The 23,492-nt window shown below is 40.0% G+C and overlaps 1 protein-coding gene across 5 annotated transcripts in view; it reads right to left on the minus strand.

The window, feature by feature from the left end:
* CARMIL1 (capping protein regulator and myosin 1 linker 1) overlaps positions 1-23,492 on the minus strand; it is a 186,989-nt gene that overhangs the window by 104,761 nt on the left and 58,736 nt on the right. For all 5 annotated transcript variants that reach the window (XM_040549451.1, XM_040549449.1, XM_040549450.1 and 2 more), the window contains 3 exons: positions 7,523-7,573; positions 3,576-3,635; positions 1,078-1,199 (listed from right to left, as the gene is read on the minus strand). In XM_040549451.1, the coding sequence (XP_040405385.1) occupies positions 1,078-1,199; positions 3,576-3,635; positions 7,523-7,573 (233 nt within the window). The remainder of the gene's footprint in view (positions 1-1,077; positions 1,200-3,575; positions 3,636-7,522; positions 7,574-23,492) is intronic.

The following is a 23,492-nucleotide window of genomic DNA, read 5'->3' on the forward strand; positions in this document are numbered from 1 at the left end:
CAACTCTGCTCACAAATATTCACTTGTATGTATGCTTTTTGAAGGAAGATCTCCATCTCCATTAGAGCAGTTAAAAATACTGCCACAGAGATAAAGTGGAAATAAAAAAGAGCCACCAGCTAGAGTTTATGAATTTAAAATTCCTACTTCACCTAAAGTAAAGGTGAATAATAAAGACATACACCCCAAATAAAACATGTAAATTTAGCCTGACCACGTACATTTAATGTCTGTTACAAAATTTCACTCAAAAATAAATGCATCCTGGAAGACTCTTACACGGTCCATTTTCTCTAATATTGCTAACAACCAGGAGCTGAAGAGAATAATAGTAGAGCTGCTTTATCTTGTAGACAGGGATGAAGATGAGGCAAGGGTAGAGAGAAGAAAATAAAATGAAGGAAAACTAAAGAGAATTGCTGCAAGATAATAAAATTCAGAGGCAGAGGAGAGCACAAATACAAGAAAAAAATGTGAAAACAATGCAGAAAGAAGAAAGGCAAAAAAAAAAAAAGCTAGAAAATCAGATATATGATCCAAGGAGCCAGTTATTCCACAGAGAGTATATGACAATGTCCAAGGCTTGGTGTTGAAGTGCAAGACTCCCAACCCTGCGAATCATTTCACAAAATTCAAAGTAAACAGAACCTCTTGCTCTACTTCCAACTCAGATTTACCTCTGGGGAGAAAAAAAAACAACAAAAAGCAAAACCCACTGAATATCACAACTGGTTATGGGGAAAGGAATACAGGAATACACTCAAACAAAAAGCTACAACCTAAGTTGTCTGAGGTTGGACAGACAATGTAAGGTAAAATAAAAACTTTTGACTCTTAACTACCTGTATTAACCCTTCAAACTAAAGGCTCTTTTGGCCCTACAGAGCATCCCTGAGCTATCGTCTGCACTGTCTCACAGCTCTTCCATATACCTCAAAAGGCCTAATAAAGACTTAGCACTTGCCTCAAGGTGTTTCTTGTACCCTCAGGGCATTTCTGATGCAAGGACAAAAGGCAGTGGCTTGTCACCCTTACACACAATCTGCTCATGCTACAGTTGGCCTACAAGACACTTACACTGGAGAGAGTCCAGGGAATATCTTCCTGAGGCAGGTTCCGATGTGTGCCAGCACCTCGTTCACATCCTCCGAGGTCGCCATCTTCATGGAGATGCTGCATTTCTCAGTTTCCATAATCAGCTGTAAACAAGAGGGCATGAGGGCAGGAACTGGGTGTCATCTAATTCATATCCATCGAAAAAGGACAACATTTTGAATGCCAGCTGAATGCTTTGCATGCAAGGATCTGTTATTCTGTAATACACGACATGACGGTGTTCCAGGCAGAGGTTCTGAGCTTCTTGCATGTACAAGAACTGCGTACTCGAACTTTGCTTTTCCTAAAAGTGCCCTGCTTCCCACGGGAATAAATGCTTCCAAGGATCTCGACCTCAGTTAGCACTTCCAAAACCAAGAACTTTTCACGGTATTGTCCTGTTTTGAACCACATCCCAGAACACCAGGAGAAGTGAGCGCAGCCTGACAGGAAACTATTGAACAAACAGGACCTGCTTCCTTGAGCAAAAAGGGAAAGTCTTTAACAGCTGCAATTCTCTGGAAAAGCTCTAATGCTTTGATCTGCGCTGTTTAAGAAAATGTTAGGGTAATACAATGTCCCAGTTCAAAGGATGCAGCAATTCAGCAAACTTAACGGGCCTCCTGTCTGGGGAATACGTGCTTCAACTAGGGGAAGAAATAAAGCCTTCTGCTACCCTTCTCTGCCATATACATATATATTTATTTATTTATACACACACACACATATATGTACATATATATGAGTGTTCAGAATACAACTGGATTGCTGTATGACTGACTCATCAGGTCTGCTGCTGCTTTTGGCCGTGTCACAGGAAGCCGTGTAATACTTCTGTCTTCTCCAATGTGTATATTTAGCACAACCAACAAATCCAAGTCAAACACTTTTAGGTTAGGTACAGCGTATACAAAATAAGAAGCCTGCTCCTAACATTAGCATTGTCTCTGTACATTTCTGTCTTAATCCTAATGGGGACACTGCACAATATGCAACAGAAATTATTATTTTTTAATTGAAACTGGTACTTGGAGCACTTTCAGTTCTCAGTTCATGTCTAGGGTCAGCACCGGGTTAACTCTAGAAGAGGCTGCTTTATCCCAAAAGCACAAGGAGAATTGTCACACCTTTTGCCACTAATTCAACTCCTTTCAGAGAGTTGCTGTCACTCTTCAAAGATGAACAAGTGGGCAACCTCCTACTGTTTTTCATCACCACCAATATTACTACACTACTTCCTACATCACTCTGTCTATTTGTTATCTTTTACTTGGAAGCTTTCTGTGAGATGCCTAGCATGAGACTAAGTCCTTCAGACATCACAAAGATAACATGCTTCTTGCAGAAAAATTGCAACACCAACATTTGCCCCACAAGGAATAACCAGCGATTCCACCTGCCTTCAGCTATATGCCTTACATGTTTATAACACAAGCGGATGTAAACATGTAAACTTTAAAAGTTATTTTAGGAAAATGGTATGCTAAATGAAGCTGCTGAAAATCAGGACTTTCCCTCATAAACCCTGCTACAGCAATGATCTTCTATGCGACTAACAATAATTAGCATTAGCTACCATGGCATTTTATTACCTGAAATAAATAAGGTCACAAAACCAAACACAGAGTTTACTAAATGTCTCCCTATCAAAAAAGTAAACGTAGACTTGTTTGTTTCCCCTTTACAGAAGGCTTCAAAAGCCATGTTAAAAATATGATATGTTAAATACAAAGAAAGCTTTTCAGAGTTCAAATAAAGTGCCAGATGCTCCTATTTCTGAAAAAAAAAAAAAAAAAAAAAAAAAAGCCAAATACACATGAACCACATGAAGACTTTGATAAAATTGGACTTCAAATCTTATCCACATGTTCATCTTATGAATGAGCAATGTATTAAGTGTTTTTCTTCCCGTCACCTTCTCTGACATTCACTTTTTTGGGGGCACATTACCTGCTGCCAAACATATTTTGTGTTATATACAGAGTGCTTTATAGAGTAAGTGACGAGAGAAGTCTGTCTGCAATGTATGCAGTAGCATTTGGTTTCACCATAATGGTATACACCACAAAAGTCTTTCAAACTTGAAATCTTATAATCATCCAAGTGATGACTAATACCAGCCACCACTGTTTTATTATCTCTGAGAAAAAATATGCACTTACGAAACAAATTAAAACTTGTTCTGCTCCAACTGAGCTATGAAAAAACAGTATTTCTTATCCCACCCGTGCAACAGGTTCCCAAAATTGACTCTTTAAATTCTTATCTCTATTGTAAAACTTTACTATCAGCACGAACCCAAGAATTCAAATGTACAACATGCTCACCAGATGGGGACACCTACATGTTAGTGCACTACCTCCTTGACTGGAACAGATTTAGCAATGAGCAAACAAGTGCCTTTTTATCTAGAATATTGCTGGTGGTAACACGTATCAGTGTGTCACAGCCTGATTTCTCTTAAGTCTGAAAACACTCACCTGACCAGGTTTACAGGAAGTTACTCCTTGGATTTCCAAGTAGCTGAAAGTTAGTTCTAACTGCAGTCAAAAAAGAAAATGCCACATTAGTACAAACACTGTCTGATTTTTAAAAGGTTAAAAATGATTGAGCGAGACTACTGTTTTTTTACGTTGTTTTCTGTAATTGACGTTAAATACTTATTAATATCTGACCACATTTTGTACTTAGAGAACACATTTGCTTGTTGCAGGTTCAATTAGAGGTTACAGGGATATTGCATTGAGCATTTTACTGCAAGCTATGAGCACTCTTTACATGAAATGTTTTACATAAAACTTTGTACATAAAACTTTTAACAAGTTTTATGACAAAACTTTACTTTAAAAGGCATCATTGTTTATACAATATCCTAATGATGAGTATTCTTGTGACTGAATAATCATGAAGTAGAATAGTTAACAGTATCACATATTACTCTTTCATTAGTTACACTGAGCACAGATGTGAAAATTTTACTGTGTAGAAGCTGAAGGGACATATGTACACTATTTATATATACATATTAAAAGATATATATCTACTATATACATATACATAATTATAAAAGTAGAAATGCTCAAGACTATCTTAGCATGTCTATAAGTTTGACAGGAAATAGTACATTAGCTTTTCCTGACTGGGTTATCCGGACAACATTCAGGATAGGCAGGGAAGAACAGTGAAGATATTTAATCCAAATGGACCTTTAGAAGAGGTAGAGGCAGGAAAACTCTCTGCTCTGAGGACTAATCTAAGGCTATGGGGAGTTTGCCAAGTTCTAAGTACACAGCCACATGGACAAACATCTTGACAGCTCAGATATGCAGAATGAAACAAATCTCTTGGAGTGAATCAGAACCACAGGGAAAGTCATTAGCATGGTCATTTCCTTTTATTTATCATCAAAATCATTGTGATTGTGCAGCCTGTTTGAATTGTATATATGAAGTCTCTCATACTTTATCTTATCCTAGATTCACAACCAGCGTGCTTGCAGGCTAACCAGCAAACACCATGTTATTCTACCTCTACATTGGTGGCAATCTTTGAAAAAAATCCTGAAACACTCCTGAAGCGTTCAGTAACCAAATGTAAGTCTAAAGAATGCCCCTGCACAAAGATGGCAAACACAAATCAGTTTCCAAACGTGACAACTAGCTAAGAGTTATTATTAAGCAAGTATCCACATAGGCTCATTATCGAAGAATTGAGGCACATGAGACAGAAGCAATGAAAGCATCTTCTCCTTCCCACACCAGTGTGTTGCATTTTTGCAAGAGTAAGACATCCACTTCTCCTCAAGCCTCATTGGTTCCTGATTTCCCAAGTAGGACTGGCATTTTTTCCTGATGACAGCACACAGCCCCATGCATTTCATTCAGACCAGAAAATAATTAAATAAAATCCATAGAAGGTCTTGCTTGTTATTTGTGTAAGCCACACTACACATATAGAGTTAAAAGTCTCTTTTTTCTCCAGTGCTAATTAAATTAAGCAATTAAACAGGAGACTATTTGACATTTATTTCCCAAAATTGAAATGAAATGTTAGGAAAAAGTCTCTGTGATTGAAATCCTTCATATTTGCAAATTATTTACTTACCAGATTGAGGGTTCTGCTTTTGCTAATGTGCAAACATATGCATACATACACACAATCAAAAATATGCTTCTACCCCTGAGAGAAGTTTACACAGATCCAGACACAAGAATACATTCTGCAAGTCCTTTCAACTAGAATTAGCAAATACAACAAAGTATGGCCACATCTCTATACTTAAGTTTCAGTTCATTTTTCTACTTAAACACATGGATTTATAGTCCTTGCTTTGAAGTAAAACACAGAACACATCTACCTGAAACTATGAAATCATTTTTACAGAATTTCACAATTCATAATCTTATGTATTACCTAAAATTATGTTCTAAAGACTCCTTTTAAAAGTGTGTCTCATTTAGAGACCCTGTAGTTACCAAGACAGCTGATTTCACAGCTTTCAATTTTTTCAATCATAAGGTACTGAAAACTGGCACTAGAAACATGTTTGCAAACAATTACATACCCGCAAGTACTTCACACACTTATCTGTAGGCCGGATGACACATTCGACTTTCAATAATGTTGCAACTATGTTTTATATAGACTGTAGCAAGAATTAGGAAGCTTTAAGGACTGCACTTCCTTTTCTATTAACCTATCTAGATTAGTGGAAAAGAACTGATTGGACCACAGCATAAAGTTATGAGCTGACCATAGTAATATCCGTGCTCTAAGGATATTCATTAAGTGGATATTTCACTTAGCCAACCTTTATCCCTTTAAACTTTCATCCTTGCTTAGTAGATTAAAGAGAGGGCTCAACAGCGGTGTTTAAAGAAAGGTAAAGCTTGCAATCTGATGTAGTAGTAAGTCACTCCAAATCCACCATCTCTGAGTGCACTCAACTTTGTGAGAGTGCCCTGGAGGAATAAAGCATCTTTGCTGTATGTTCTCAGCTGTCTTGCTAGGAGTGACCATGCGCTAGTTGTAAGGAAGCTCTCAGGCTCAGAAAACTGCTGATGCTTCCGAGTATATGGCAGACTTTAGAAAATTCAGTGAGTTTGGTTAGTCCTTCTATAAAAGAAAAATATTTTCAACCATCCTAATAATCATTGAGATATACTTGTTGAATTTTGACATAGGATCATGAACAGTTTCTTCTGATCATCTTTCTTCCATTTGTAATCACTAAAGTCACAATTTTGTTAGTACGTATTCTAGATTTCCATGAGAACAGAATGAAGTTTTTCAACTAAGTAACTCCATTTAAAAAAAAAAAAAAAAAAAAAAGGCGTTTTGAAAGGCACCTGTGATGCTAAACTGGAAGCACAGCTATTTCTTAGCATATCAAGTCCAAGCCTTCAATGGCTTTGTGCTGAATTACAATGGCTTTGCTATGGGTTATTTAACAAGGTCTGTTTCCGTGCAACCTGTCACCAAATTCTGTTTTAAAACCAGGCTGTAAACCACTGCAACCCAAAAGCCAACAGACATCTGTGCCACAGGGACAGGGTGATCAAGAAAGGGAAATAAACTTCAGCAGAAATTCAAGCTAGAGGTATCCGATCTGTCAGTCAGAATCTTCAAATTATAGGTAAGGGTCGTCACATATACCAGTGACCGTAATTTAAAATCTTACATCAATCTTTCCATTTATTGATCCAGTTATTTCTATAAAGCATATCTACGTATACACATACTTATGCACACACGTGTGTAACACACCTTTATACACATGTGAAACACAACATGGAATGTGTGTCAAATTCACATTCACCAATTCCAAGCTGGAAAAGTGATGATCTTCCACATCAGTCATTTTCATTCACGTGGAAATTTTCTCTCACTGCTACAACAATCATTACAAATTCTTCTAGGAATAATAATAATTCAGCGGCTTTGGTAAGGACAATTATAAAGATGCTTTTCAAAGTGAACTGCCATCTCCACAGAAATCATTAGAAAACAGGGGAATTTAGTAAAACTCAACACAATTTCTGTCTCCAAATCAACTATATTTCTATTTGACACTAGAAACTCCACAGGGCATAATGCCAATCAGCTTGTTTGAAATTGTAGCACTACAAAGGTCATCAGACTCATATCTCATTTCATCAAGTTGACGTTTCCAGCCTAATACTTCACCCACCTGCATTTCTAGAAGTTAAAATTCCTCTAAAAACGTTTATGTAAACTGACAACTCATTTAGGACAGACATAAATGGAAGCATCATTCTAACAAATTTAACACCATGCACCGTAACAACATTCCTTATTATATTTTTAAACATATGCACAATGTAACTCAAATATGCTAAGTTTATGCAACTTACATTTATATCTAAAAACACACAATAGTTGTAGAAAAGAAACACAGTAGCTTTACCTTGGTGGGAATCCGAGATGTTAAAAGAAATGCCCGACATGATGCCAAAATCTGTTAAAAAAAAAAAAAAAAAAAAGAAAGCAGAATTTGTAAGAAATACTTCATTTATCAGTAATATTATTGAAGAATCTCTTCTAGGAAAATGCTTAAACCAGAGGGAAAAAGCCTCGAGTGGAGTTAGCGACTATTCCCTTTGCTGTCATACACTGAAGGAAGCAAAACTGGGCTCCGATCCAGTACAGCTGAGCAAATAGACTGCTGCAATCTGGTCATCTACCAACTAGTTAGTATAGCATCAAACTAGAAGAAATTTATTTAATCAGTCTCTCGAGGACATCTAATAGCAATCTTAGTGACATTTTAAAAAGAAGCAAGGATAAGAAGTCCTATCAGGAACCGTGGTGCACTTAAATGTGACCAAAATATGCAACATAAACACGATGTTAGTAATATAAGAGACTATATGCAAATATTTTCCTTTGGATACACAGAGTGCATTTCTAGAATAACAACGCAAAGATTTCTCGGTGACACCAACTGCATTTCTTCTCTGGCAAGGACAATGGAAAAACGTGATTAGATTAGTGAGAACAGTGACTCTGGGGAGAAAACACAATGAGACTGAAATATTTTAGAAGCTATTGCCAATCGAAATATAATGATATATAGAAGTACCACTTCAATTTCCATGCACAGATCTAAAGCCTTGCAAGAGCAATGAATCACTTTGCAAAACCACAGCACAGCTTCTGATTTACCCACCTATGGAACTAGTTATTGTCGCCTACATTTTTTCCAGCCAAAAAAAAAATCAAAGACCCAATTTTCAAATCTAGATTCAAACATGCAGAAGATGAAAACCCCACAGCACATGCAGAGGTTTCCACAGAGCTGGGACCTGCTACGTCCAGTCGTGCTAGATAAACATTTCTCTCCGTACACGGAGGTTAACACAACACATGTCCCACTCAGCACCCAGCTCCTAACATGCTTTAGACGCTTTGAAGTTTGGATTTGAACCTCTGTATCTCAGCTAACCTGCATTACAGCAGGAAATGGTGCCAGCAGATGACAGCAGGGTGGCAACATGGCACGAGCAGTGCAGCAGGGACGGGTCAATGCTGCTGGTGTGAAAGGCAGGGTGAAACCTGGAGGTAAGCAAGGGAGCCTGCGTGCTTTGTATTGTTCACATCGGCTCCTGGTGGATTTTACATCTAGAACCCAGCATCTTTTTTTTTTTTTTTTTTTACAGTAACATACCATATCTTGCTAAAACCTAAGAGCACGAACACTACCACATACTAATGTTTGATGTTAGCAGAATCTCTCAGAGCTGAAGTGAACAGAGACAGTGCTCCAGTTACCACTAAGTTATGGCCACACTGCTGTGGAAGAGTAATCCTTACCTCCTGCAACACCCATCCACCACCTAAAGTCCCATTTTGCTGTCTGGCACTCCTCTGCTGCAGCCCAGGGTGTTGAAGCATCCCGACCCTACCAGACAGACCGGCCTCGTCCCCTTTCACTCACTATGGGGAGAGAAAAATTCTGTCCCGCTCACGTTCAAGCTGCACGATCACGAGCACTCCTTCCACAATCCGGCACACAAAGGATGGGGAAAGGTCTCACAGAATAAAACCTGGAGTCCTTCCACTCTTTCACTGCCCTTCCTAAGGACAGCTGCCCACAGTATTTGCATGCAACGCTCCTGGGTATCTCTGGGAAGGATGAAACCCCCAGTCACACCCTTGTGTTAGATAGTGCTGCTTAGAAAGGCTCCCTTTAACATGATTACAATAAATGTGATCAGCCCAAGTAGCAGAGGTAAATGCAAAACAGGTAACCAGAAGGCTGTAATACGGTTAATGTTGGAAAAGGATGTTCCAACAGAGCATACGTCAGTGCATCCCCATGTATTGGATGCACTGAGACTCCCGCAGTGATCCTGCCAAAGCCAAGCACCTATTTGCCTTAAGAAGATGTATTTACACACAGAGAACAGCTGTAGGATGATGCCCCTTATTCATCCCATAAACAATTCTTGAGCAATAAAACTGTACAAAAGCAGCCTGAGCCCTTTCATCCAGTAACACTGAGATTTCTACAGTTTTCACGCCTGGGACTGTCAGAAGCAAGTAAGAGTTTGATTTTTGCATGAGGCCAATCAGAGACAAGGTCAACTACTACTGCAAAATTAACATCCCATTTTGACAACAGCAGCACCAGGCTTCTTTCAAAAATGGTAGAATTGGCCAAGAGGAGGCCTGGCATTTATCACAATTTCAGCTGCTAAAAGCCATGAATATGTATACTGACCTTTGACAGGATCAGCATTAGTCCACTGCTTTCTCTTTCTTCCGTCTTTTTTTCACAATTTTATGCAACATCTGCATTTTAACATCAACATGTTTGTTCATGTTTGGAAACACAGTAGCCTCTACCCCAAAGCCGCTTGAGGCTCTTTTGATGAGCTGAGAAACATTACCAGGTTTTGGTGCCCTCTTTCTCCTTGATCCGGCTGCAGGGCACAAACAACTAGCGACTATCAAGATCCCGGCTCGCCCCTTTCTCTGTGAGTAGGGCTCTGCAATATCGATACTGCTTGCAAGGGCAACACAACACATATTGTGGACTACTTACAAGAACGCATCGCCCCCTCTTCCCACTCTGTGAAATGCAATGCTGGCGCCAAATGCAGAGGCACCGGAGGTGTTTTCACACTCACCGTTCACGTCCCCGTCGAAGCACAGAGTTATTTTGCGAACGAAGTCCCAGGTATCCATGCATTCCTCTAACATGAATAATGAATGTGTGCTTAATTGAATAATTGTCTAGGGCTTTCCAAAGTATCCAGCGGCGCTGGGTTTTATGAATAGCTAGATTCTAGATTTCCTGGAGTTTTTAATTTCTTCCCATAAAGAAAATAAAAAGCAATAGGTAGCCCCTAGCTACTCTCCAGCAGTTCTCAAGCATTTTACTAAAAGAATTCTGCTACCATTATGCTTATTTGGCACTTGAGGCACCTTAATTACAAAAGAAAGAGCGTCTTGGTCAAAGTCACGTCAAAAAACAGTCGCTCAGAGGAACACTTATCCAGCAGCAGCACAAAGCATGCCCTTGCTTAGGCTGTGCCAGAAGCATTGGCCAGGCACGGCGTTTAATCTCCTTTTCCTTCAGATAAGGAAACATTCACGTGTTCGGCTCACCAAGCTGCGACCCCATTCCTCCATAACCATATTGTTTGGTCACAAGTGGTATTCAATCATTAATAAAGTTAAAAGATCCTGTCAAAATATAAACATATGCGGTGTAAAGACTCATTCTCTAACACACCTGTATGCCCAAAGACTTGTAAGTGACTGATGTGACAGGGATCGAAGCAAGCAAGCACACCCAGGCTGCTGCTGCGTGAAAGGGACGATAAAGGAGAAGTATATTTAGTGTGCAGTCGCTTCAGTCTGTCTTCCTACTCTGCCTTTTTTTGAGCACAAAGCAGGATTATTATTTGGATGTTAAATGACTCCTACGCACACACAGATACCCAAAAGTTGATGATTTCTTAATGTTTTTATCATTCTCAACTCTGAGACACTCACTCCACCTCTAAACGTATAGCAAATAAGTTAAAATTGAAAATTAATTTGGAATCACCAAAAACATATCCTGCAAATTATTTCTGCAGAGATTCACAGCCTACAAGGTCAACTTTTATTTACCAGAAAAAATAATTTGCTTCAGTAAATACAGTTTGAACACAGATCCTCAGTGAGTGCATCAACAGAACAAATACACAGATGCATCTTGAGATTTATTGACAAATTCTAGCCATATTTTGGCACTGTAAGTTTAATTACCAAGGCTGCACTGAGTTAACCCAGCAGACTACCTGTCCATCAGTCTTGGGAAGGTCATTAGTTGCTCTAATGCATCTGTTTTGCCAGACAGACCACAGCAACTCCAGCAACCTCATCTATATTTAAAGTGGTTTCAAATTCTCGAGCAAATGAAACAAATCTTTTAAAAAGCACTAGGCTTCTCAAAATGCCTTGGAATAAAGAGTACTGGAAAACTCAATGATGATGTACACAGTGATCATATACACGGCTTTGTGATGAAATAAAACAACATGAAACAACCCCAGCACTTCACTGGCCATGGGAAGGGGCGTGATGATCACCCCATTCACCCCATGGTTGGAAACTGCCATTTGCTGAAATGTTTATGAATAAATAAATAAGTAAATAAATAAAAGCCAATTTCTTTTCTCTTGCTGAAAACTGATTGACAGACATCTAAAAAAAACTTTCTAATTTTCTGATCAAATGTTGTAGTTTTACCTTTTAAAATACACTCTCTGATGCCTTCAGATCCTTTTCCCCCTAACATTTGCCATTTTGTCAGCCTCAAACTGCTTCAGTCTCTTCCATCACAATTTAATTCATGAAAGAAGCATTTGTGACAGGCTTTCTTATTTAGAAATATATCATTTAGAGAATTCCTTGAAGTCCAGAAGACAGTCAATCTTTTTTATATACTTCGCAGTTACACCATCCCTGTTTTTGTCATTATTCATTATCATAATTATTCCAGATGTGATTATTTTTCCAGTTGCCATGCTTACTAGCTGCTCTATGATTTCTATCAGAAGCTCTCCATTACCGCTACTGGTTCAATATCTAATGCATACATAATAACGTGAAGTAAAGCAGCAGCACTAATATACGTTTTGTTTTGTTAATATATGGATGAATCAATACGTGTTAGGCCATCCAGTCTCTTTCGGTCCCTCTAGGATGGCCTGTTCATTTCCTGTGCTGCATGTCTGACTTTGTAAATGCCTCCATCCTGAAGTGACCGGAGTTCGATCAGATAAAAGGCCCTTTCCAGCACTGTGTCAGAGGGATTGAGAGAGATTTGAGCTAGTTTCGACCAAGGTAATTTCTGCTAAAAGGACCATGTCTCCCTGTACGAACAGGCTAGCAGACGTCCTGGAGGCCTTTCTGAAGGGCTGGCTAGTTCAGGCTCTACAGGAACACGTGTGTTACTTCAGGGGTGGTTTCCCTGTGTCCACAACGGGTTCCTCTTTGGAGCGCTGGCTCCAGCAGAGCAGCTCAGCTCAATGCTGTCCCAAGGGCTGTCGGCAGCACCACCTTTACCCGCAGTGCTCCGAGTCCTCCAAGCCCAAACTTGGCTCTCATCATTTGGGTTTGGCTACTTTTAAAGTGTCATCTAGGATAAAGCATTGACAAATCTTATTTGCTTTTGTTCCAAGGATGTACTCATTTATCCAGCAGCACTAGAGAGGTTTTTCTGAGCTGGGGAACATCCGGAGCATGTGTTCTTGACATTTACCTCTTAGCATTCACTTGCAAACACCACAATTTCTCCCTCCTTCAGTCCACCTCAGCTGTGTTGAACATACTCACGCAGTTTGTCTACAACATTGATGCCTGTGTAGCTGCCCAAATAACTGTGCAAAACATACCCCAGAGCAGCCCGTCGGTAAGGAAACCTCAGGCACTCTGTACAGGGCACAAACCTTCACCGCTCTTCACTACTGTAGCACTGCATTAAAAACTCAAAGCTGTTCTGTTATGGCCCATCAGTTTTCCTTCTGTTCATATTTTCTGGACAGCAAAGGATGGTATGGAGAACGGTTGTTAGTTGAAATGGGTTTTTACAGGAAAAAAAGTGGGGTCAGATGTCAGAACTCCTGGTAACAAATCCACTGTGTTTCAGAAGTGAAGCATGTTTCAAACTAACTTACAGAACAAGACAGGGAACACCACAAGATGGCACAATGGAGTGCCTCATTCAAATTTACCTTTCAGGCTAAGTTATAGTAGACCAATTTAAATAGAAATGCTTACTAAGCTATTGGAGAGCTGTTCCAATATCCAGAATAGTTTCTACTTCAGAGGCAACAATGAACAAGTCCTCCTCAGAAGAGGAGGTTAAAAAATACATCCTTATTTTAAAGCTCACAAAACAAGGCTTGAATACAAATAAACAAAAAGGCAAAATAAGTAGCAAAGCTTGAAAGAGAAGCTTGAAATAAACCGCTGCTAATTCTGGCCTGAGAGAGGAAACAATAGGGCATGGAGGTTTGTCGGCAACTTAAAACAAGGTCTCCTGGCGACAACATTTTTTTCGTTACCTTCTACAGCTGTAACAACTCTACTATTATCACCTTTAGGCAGCATCCTAGCTTCGAGAAAGATTTGTAAAGGGTGCTTCTTTAACACCTGGAGAACAAATAAATATAGACACTCATATTTCATATAACCCTGTCTGCAATGTGTAACTGACCTCGCTACCCTGTACAGGTGAGATCCCAGAAGATGCTGAGACAGGCTCACACCTTTGGGCAGATTCCAGCAATGGCAGCAACGGGAGCACCCCAAGGGCAGCCAGGGTCAGTGAAGCAGCTTGGGTTGTGGTCACTAGTGGTGCAGACTGGACGCCCCGACTTGCACTCGAGACTTTGGTATTGTATCCTACCGTTTTCACTAACTGCAGAACTGCTCACACAGTCATGACACGAATTTTCACCACGTTGTGAGCGATGTCCAATGCCGAGCGCTGGAGCCAAGGCAACCCCTACAGACTGCAAAACTTCCCTGCTGTTCCTCTCACCACACAGCCTGCTCTGAGCCACGAAAACAGGAAACGGAGAGCTGCAGCATTTTGCTCCATGGCTGGCACAGAGAAGGGGGGAATAACACATGTTACTTTTTAACTTACCAGTGAGCCATATAATCCGAAAGGGGTTTTCCTTCTGTGTCTATGTTACACACAAATAGCTCTCTAGCACATTAGTGTGAATATATGTTTATTTTAGATTTTTTTTTCCACTTTCGCTCACCTCTATACACAGACACAATACAGATTCACGGCTGAGGTGCACCTTACAAAGCACTGTGTACCAGAACACATTTCCCACATATTAGCCTTCCACAACATCCAAGCCCCCAGTACTCATTTTAAATAGTAGGTAAAAAACATGCAGACGACATGGAACTCAGAAGACCCTGGACGCCAGCATCTTCTGTGTAAACATTTTTATGCTCTGGCATTATTTCTTTCCATCATAAGGAGAGTGCATTTTCTCTTCTGAAAAACCCCAACACTACCTACCCCCGGCATTAACAGCAAGTTTCCTTGTGCACTTTTGAGCACCTGCTTTTGGTTTAAGCCTCTGAAAATATAAGGGACTGAACAACACAAATGTCTGTACACCCTTCTTCTCATCCTGAGTCTTTTTCTGGGTTAATGGACAGCAGATAAGACTGGAAGCAGTTTGATGGGCTGCATATGATGCTGTTTCTATGCAGAGGAAGCTGGAAATAGATTTTGCTTCTGCAGTACTTTTATTCTTATCTTCTTTAATTTCATCTTGCAGAAATGCCATATTAAATATTTTGCAATTTGGAGAGAGGGTTGCTGTCTTTGTAAGCATGCTATACACAACCCCTATGAAAAATGTTAAAGATCAGAAAGCAAAACAAAAAACTTCAGGGACAGGAGAATTGCAATTTGATCCACAATGCAAGCATTTTATAAGAAACTCTTCCATAACCATTTGCACTTGGCTTTTAGTTATCAACAATTATATGAAGATTTAATTAGTGAAGTGCACTTAGCTCCACTTAATATTAAAATATATTTTAGATTGTAAACTATGTTCTATTTAGACTGTAAGCCACACTTCCCAAAAGTAAAACAAACAAGCACGGTAAAACAATTTTCCTCAGTACCCAGTGCCATAAACCGCAGTCTCAACAACCTTAATCTTGGATAGCAGCAAGAATTAAGGGACAGTAAAAGATGTCTGTTTAATAAATCTGTAGAATTAAATCCCACCCCTCAATGTCCCAGGCAAACTGAAATACAAAACCAAACCAATGGGTGGAAAACCTCCAAGCCAAGACAGCTCTTTCCTAAAGCAGCCAGTGCTGAGGGTGCAAGACAACACCCTCTTCCTGAGCATCTCCAGGGGGGGTTACTGAGGATCTGCTCCTCTACGTCACTTCAGCAGCTTCAATGCAGTTCTCAGGTGCACTCTGATTTCCTTTTCCTGCTTTTGCTTCTCCACAGAACCCTTTTTCCTTCTGTATAATACAAAGTACACATTGGCACTAAGATGACTATGACAGCCACTCCATCCTTAATCATCTGAGGTACGCTGCAAATCTTCATCTCTTTTTATATTGGCATCTTAAGACTTTCAGTGTCTCAAGGGAGGAATGGTGCTTAGTGCTGGAACCAGACGCTTGGTCGTTTAAAAGCCTTAAAAGCCACCACTATACTCCCAACCCCCAAACCTGGATTTTTGTTAAACTGTTTCACATCTTATAAGAAAATCATTTTGGAGCTAGTTTATTCCTAGGGTGTCACATTTCCCCTCTGCTAAAGAAATCGTTTATTTTAGAGCTTAAACGTGCCTTCCAGAAATGGGAAGAGAAGGAACTACTCCCTCTCCCTCCACGGGAAAGCAGGGTCCCGTCCCTCTCACTGCCCATTGCCATCCCCTCACGCAACAGCTTTCCCACAGCTCTGGTACCTTATTTTTAACCCCTGGGAACTGGAGATGGCTGAGGCATCCTCTGCTGGCTGAACCAGTGCTGACTGCACTCACTCAGCAGCTTGGCCAGTTAGTAACTGGCGCTTCCTGAGGAAAACACAAAAGCTCCTTTGGCAGACCTGTCACCCTTACATGCACAGAAGCCATAAAAAACAGGTATGAGCAATGGCCCCACTGCCCCCACATAGGTCCAACCCTGTTGTACGGGCACGCTGTCATACAGAAGAGTTTCTTTCTTATGAAATTCTGCACCAGTCAGATGAATCCCAGTTCGCACTCCCTCCACCTGCTCTCAGCTCTGCACGTAATAGTTTAGAAATCTGCAAGCAGGAAACCTGGAGGCCAGGTTTGCAGATTCAGGCAGTGACACAGCTGATTGCATTTTCTTCCAGCTAGACGGAAATTCAGGAACTGCCACATTCCAGAAAAGCAATTTTGCCTCCAACGTCCTACAAAAAATGCTTGCAGGGTTTCACCCCAGTCCCCACAAATACACTGCCCTGTCTGCCTGAGAAGCATTCACTGCGTGGACTGGGCAAAAACCTCTAAGTAACTGTTGTCAGAGGGTTATTATTATATGTACTCATTTTTAAAAGCCATATATGTCAATTATCTAAGTGTTTATTATTAAAAATGAGTATGTTCCTGTCCCACATAAAAGATATTTTAATGCTTTCTACTTTTGTAAGGATTTTTCTTAAATGTGTCACATGTGTTACCAGTGCTTTATTCATACAGATTTTTATAGAGTACATTGACCTGATAAAATGCATGTAATAACAAAATATCCCTATTTATTTTGGAAGAACATTGACTTATAATGGCCAAATGGAGATTAAACTTCCAAAAGTGGCAGAAACCACTCTAAAACTTTAAAATTACAGTACATCGAATGCAAAAGCAACAACTAATTCTGCTCTTTGACCTTAGAAGTCAAGTAGAAGGTATTATGCTTGTTACCCAAAAAAATCACCAGAGCCAGCTCTGCCAGCTATACAGAGGACACTAATGCTTTGTAAACTACCTTTGCCTCTGAAATTAAAAAAAAAAAATCAGAAAAAAAAAAAACACACCAGCTTTCTTTCAATAAAATCTCCACAAGACTCCGATGCAAAGGTCTTTTAAGTCAAACTGTCTCTCAGATCACTTCTGTGGGTGAGGAGTTTTGGTTCTGTAAGCCATGAGACACATGCTTGATGCTTCTTAATCTTTGTTCATTTCAAAACCATGGCACAAGAGTCTCGAACAAGAAGAGAGCTATTTATTTTAAAAGGTTACTTCACTACAGCAGCCTTAAACCACAGACTCGCCCTGTCAGTACAAGCAACAGAAGTGTAAGGAGAACTAGATCCTTCCCGGCTTGCTTCCTGCATGTCAGATGCTAATTTCAAGAGATCGCTCCTGCATGCACCCTAAAATGAATCCAGGGTAGACAGCACGGATTCAAAAGCGGTAACTAAAAAGCTGACACAAGACCACAGAAAAGAGGTGAGGGTCAGGACCCACCTGGCTCAGCGGCATGGTTTGCGCTGTGGCCACTGAGCCCAGTTGAGGTGGGAGCAGCTCCCCCCAGCCTAGGCCCCGCGTGCCACCAGTGCCACAGGATGGGCCCAGCACAACCACAGGCCAGCCTCGCCTGTGGGCAAGTCAGTGATCCCAACAGACCTAGGTTAGCTGAACAAGACAGCTCAGCTACCAACCAACAGCAGTAGAGCCACAGGAGCATGGTGCTCTAGATGAGCTAACTGTCTAGAAACTCCCATCCATGGTCTTCTAAGTGAGAGCGAGCTCTGCCCTGCTTGAAGTCATCCTGGTTTTTGAGATACAAGCTAGGAAACTTATGGCTTCCTGGAAGATGACAACACAAGTGACAAGGCATCCTGACAGAATTTATAGCCTGCCCTTTCTAGGCTCCTGTTTTTCCAAACAACACACTCCTGCTATCGACACAGCTCCACTAATGATGAAAACAGCGAATTCATACAGACAAAACTCCAGGAAGCCAGGATCTATAAAACTTTAAGCACACGATCCCTAGGACTGTTTTTGCTGGCTGTTCAATAATATGGCTAAAGATGCTGTTTCTCCTACTATGGGAGAGGTATTGCTTTCAATAAAGCTGGGAAGTGTTCACATGAAATTCAACACTCAATGTACAAAACTTTTCATGTGTTTTTTTCAACGCTTTACTTTTTTTACAACTCTGACATGGGACATTTACACGCACCATTTGTGTCTTTTCTTTGTTCCTGAGGTACACAGTTAACTAAACCACTGGTGTAAAAAACACAAAACAAAACAACAACAAAACCACAAAGGCCATCAGCCCACTATAGAGAACCTTTGAACACAACTTTAACCCCAGCATGTTATCATCGTGGCTTCAAAGCCAATGTAAGTGAGAGAAAACCAGACAAGAATCATAAGTATTGCTGTTATTCCCCCCCCCCCTTTTTTTTTTCTCTTCCAAGTTGAGGTTTCTTTGATTCTTAATGCTGGTGAATGGGGTTTCTTAACTGCAAGACCAAAACCAAATGTTGGTAACAATATTCCACAATAATGTGGAAATGCTTTCCCTTCAAACCAAATGAACTGCAAATGTTCAGTTTTTAGTGTGGAGGCCATCCAGTTGCTACTGATGCCTTTTCTTGTCATATTTTATTTTCAGGTGTGATTTTTATACTTAGTTTAGGTAGAACAAGACCTCATGAGTAAAGCTATAGTTTGATTTACATACAATCCATCTCCACCTTCAAGACTAATGCCTGCAATTGCAAGTTTAAGTTTACACCAGTTATAAAGAGTGGTACTAAGATACACACACCAATTTAGCTAAATTTGCTTCTAATATAACTATCATACTTAGCCTAACAAAATTCTCAATACCATTGATCAGCTGTTGCTGGATTTATAAATCATCCATCAATTAACAAACTTGACTCAGTCAATTTTGTTCATCTTCTCACACAAGTCAGAAAGAAAATGATAATTCATTCGAGCTGTCTAAATTGCTGATCAATATATGTAAGTTATGACTTCTCAAACCACTTAATTTTTTCTCTTCTCAAGATCCTGTCTAAAATTCTAAACATTTTTGTTGTTGTTGAGCTTTGATCTTTCCATCAAGAGAGAAATATTGCCCAAATAAAAATAGAATTTTAAAAAATAATAAATTTTAAAAGCCTTTGAATTACACATACCAGCTTCCAAACGCACCGTGGATGGAAGATCCACAGTCTATGGACAATCCATGGTCTCATTAACTAGCTTGCAGAAAATTGTACCCAGCAAAGCACCAGATACATTGAAGATTTGAACTCTACCCACACACAAACTCTTACATTACTGAACTATTAACGCCGTTATTCAGATAGCACCATCAGTGTTGTCAGTAAAATACAACCCCAAGACCTTCTACAACACTGGAAACATGGAAACAAAAACCCCACTGCCTTGTTCTGCCTTCTTTTTCTTCTAGGTCGGGGTCCTGTGATCACTCTATTTGTCTACACCAACATTTTTTATTTTCTTGCACAGACTGGATAGAGATGTCTTCTCTCTCCCTTTCTTAAATCCTAGCATTTCTTACACAGAAAATGCACTAAGAAATGAAGACAAGAAGGAAGTACCCATGCCAACATGTCTGTAGAGGCATTTTGACTTTCAAAACTCCATTACATTGCAGAGTTCCCAGTAATTATGAAGGGGCCACTATTTCCTGTTGGCCATTTGTTAGAAAATAAATAAAGAGATCTTCTGCCCCCAGGTGCAAATTTTTCTTAAAGTAGAGGTAAGGGAGAAGGAACCAACAGGACACTCTATTTACATCTACCTCACGCTGAGCAAGGAAGCTCCAGGGGATGTTATTTTGATCAAGCTAGGGCACTACCCAATGTACTTAAAAGAATAAATAAAACTGTCTTTTTACCTCAAACTTAGCGTACATTATCACGATCATAAAGTATATAACATAGACATGATTAAGGCCCAAATTTAAAAATGCAGATGCCAGAAGCAGGTTGGCATAACCCTTTGAAGAAAAGATGCCCAATACCAGGATTTTTACTTTTTCTGCATAACAAGTTATATCTATACCTTGAATAGATGTGACTGTGAACTCTACAGGTCCAGGATACATTTCAGAGACATATTTTCAGCTGAACCAAAATAGACTTGGAAATGAAGGAGAAACACACCAAGCCTTCAATATTTCACTCAGATTTTTTTTTTTTTTCCCAAATGAAAACAGATAACATGACCAGAGAAACCAAAACATAATATGGGTTACAGAGACTGAGTAAGGGGGTTCTCAAAAGGGTTAATCTGTGCCAAGTCAGACTGTCCTGATTTAAAAGCTGTGAACACATGACAAGTCCTAGAGACTCAGCTCTCTCCCAAAGGCAAGTTTACCCTGGGCTAAATTTGTCACCTTTCATATGCCTACATTTCAATCCCAGTGCACTCAAATCTTATGTTTTCAAATGCACAGCCTGCCCTTTTGTCTGCAGCTGTTTCAGCGCTATTTGCACCAGGTTTATGCCTGGAGGTTCACCCCCCTGTTCCTGTGCCCCTAGCTTGAGAAGCCCATAATTGGCAGATCTGGGACACTAAATAATTCTTACAGAAAAGGCAGGAAGCTACTAAAACCAACAAAACCAACAAACAAAACAAAAGAACATCTTGGGGGGGGGGGGGGGGGGGGGGGGTGGAATGAATGAAAATCAGAGACACAAAAAAAAAAAAAAAGAAAAGAAAATGAAATGTTTATTTCCTGGTCACTTTAACTGGGGAACATTTGATCCTCTGAACTGACTCAAGTTAGAAACATACTCCTTTTCAGTAGCAACCACAGCTAAATTCATACCTTGTATTAATACATAGAACTGCTTGAAGCACAAGGAACACTAAATACGCCTCAACATCCATCTTCTAGGTCACACATGAAGCAGTGAAGGAGCTAATTAAAAGTTCACATGCCAATATGCAGCCTTACCATGCAGTTTCATAATACATCTCATCCAGTGTAACTGCAGGGCTATCACTAAAAGAGAAAATCCTACCACTTTGCTCCAGTACCAGCAATGACACCACCACCCAGCCACCTACTCAGGTCCGCTCATCTAAACAGGAGCTATCATATACACGTACACCAAATCAGGTCTCCGTGAGAGTTAAGTACCTGCACTTGGGATTGCAATTAATCCAGATTAAATGTGGCATAACAGTGCATTGTGAACTGCTGTGGCAGTTCCAGATAGAGCCCAATGCAAGTATGGATGCCCAAGTCAATGTCATCCACCCTGTCAGGGAAGCAGCAACCTCTGCCAAAGGGGAAGATGACAAACAGAAGTGGACATTTCCAAAAATTAGCACCATTAGATCATCCAGAGCTTGGCCACTTTGTATTGGAGGGATGGTCCTTGCTAAGGAGCTGGACAAATCCAATGATTTTGATTGCCACCTTTTTGCTTTTCTACGTGTTGTCTTCAAGAGGACAAACCCACAAAGAAAACAGACAGCCTAGGTTCCTTTTTTTTTTTTTCTCTTTTTTTTAAGAAAGGAACAGATATGAGGTGGGTATTTTTATTGCAGAAGAGAGCAGAAGAGGGAGGGTGATGCGATTGCACGTCTAGATAAGCCAGCAATATACCACAGCTGGATGACTTGGAGTCTTTCTGTGATTTAGGTACATAGACCAAGCCCTGGCAGCCCTCCACTCTAGTAATTATCATCTGGCAGCTCATCCCCAAGCACTGTAACAGACACAGAAGCCTCATTTGGAGATGTCTCCGCCGATAAGTCTGGCAAAGCTCTTGCGCGTCCAAAGGGCTGCAGTAGAGGAACCGTGGAGGTCCCGGAAGGAGTAGCAGAGGCTGGAAGCTGGAACAGCAGGTCACAAGGGCACTGGGGAGCACAGCAACAAGCCCACACAGAAGGGTTCACATATTTGTTCAACCACTAGAACAGTCAGTACCATTTGGGCTGGTTAACCTTAAAAAGAAAACAGAAAGTCACCCCTTCCTACAATGGATAGAAGATGAAAACGCTGTACGAATTTACACTTCACGTTTCAGAAGCACCAGAGTGAAATCCAGCTCTGCTGACGCTGTGCTACCACATCACATTCATTCTTTACGAGCTAGCAGCCTCTTATCCTAATTTACTGGGTACCTGCTCAGAGTATCCATAGCCTGAGCTCTGAATTTCAATTCGAGAGTTAATTTGAATGCAGAAGTGAACACTTGTCCTGTCAGCCCTTGCCCGTTCTTCAGAGAAAGGAAGCTACTCAGACATGTTGCATAACTGCTCATCGGCATAATCAAAGAGATTGGACAGTAATTGGAAGGCTAATACCACTTCTTCAAATAGGTGCAAAAATATACTGTGAAAAGCCTATTAACAGCATAGATGAGGAGACATTCAACTCCTCTCAGTGTCAGAGCTTCTGCATCGTTCAGAATAATTTAGTGCAGGATCCAAAGAAAATGTCCTCCCATGTGTATTGATGTTAATTCACAGAATTGAAAAGCAAATTCAAGAAGACTGAAGAAAAGAAATGAGTTAACTGTAAAATAACCTTCAAGCCTGGGCTAATCAACCTGGTAGCATGCCTAGTTCATATGCCCTAACATACATAAAGCATGTCATCTTGGTCAAGTCGGTTGTAACGCTGGCACTCCTGACAGTTCCCAATACACAAGTGGTTTATGAAGTGTGCTTTTAGCTTCCATTTAGGCTATCACTTCAGCCAAGACAAGTACATTCACACTTAAGGCAGTTTTCTAAAAGGTTCATGCTGTTTTTAAAAAAAAATAAAAAAAATTAAAAAAAAGAAAACAAAGATGCTTTTAATCAGAAAAAATGTTTGACTATGCTCACACAAAGTTTGTTTTGCTTGCAATGGTCACGTATATGGTACCCTCAACAGCATCACGGAAGAAGACATTGTTTCCACTGAGACTATGAGGCAAAAACTTGTCTGATACAAGAAGTATAGCTTATGTATTCAGATGGTGAAATAGAAATGGAAAACATGAAAGCATACAGCCTGATAGTCCTCTTACTTCTAATGTAATAACCAAATAGCGGGAAAATAAAATCAAGGCATTCTTCAGATTTCTTTTTTCTCATAGAGTTACATTCACAGAAAAATACACAATGGAGGGTGAAAATAAAAAAAAAAGTGTACATTTTTCTACAGGACTTCTTTGGTACTAAGTAAGCTGAAAACATCATCTAGTTTTTCTTCCAATATTCTTCACAACAACACAGGTAGCAGTCCATTTGTTAGGTATACTTAGCAACTCCTTGCAGATTACTAAAATAAAATTAGCAAAGGCTCTTTCCGTAAAAGGTAACGTGCTTGAGTGCATAAAATCTTACAGA

Source organism: Cygnus olor, chromosome 2 (assembly GCF_009769625.2).
Source record: "Cygnus olor isolate bCygOlo1 chromosome 2, bCygOlo1.pri.v2, whole genome shotgun sequence".
In the NCBI taxonomy this organism is placed as follows: domain Eukaryota; kingdom Metazoa; phylum Chordata; class Aves; order Anseriformes; family Anatidae; genus Cygnus; species Cygnus olor.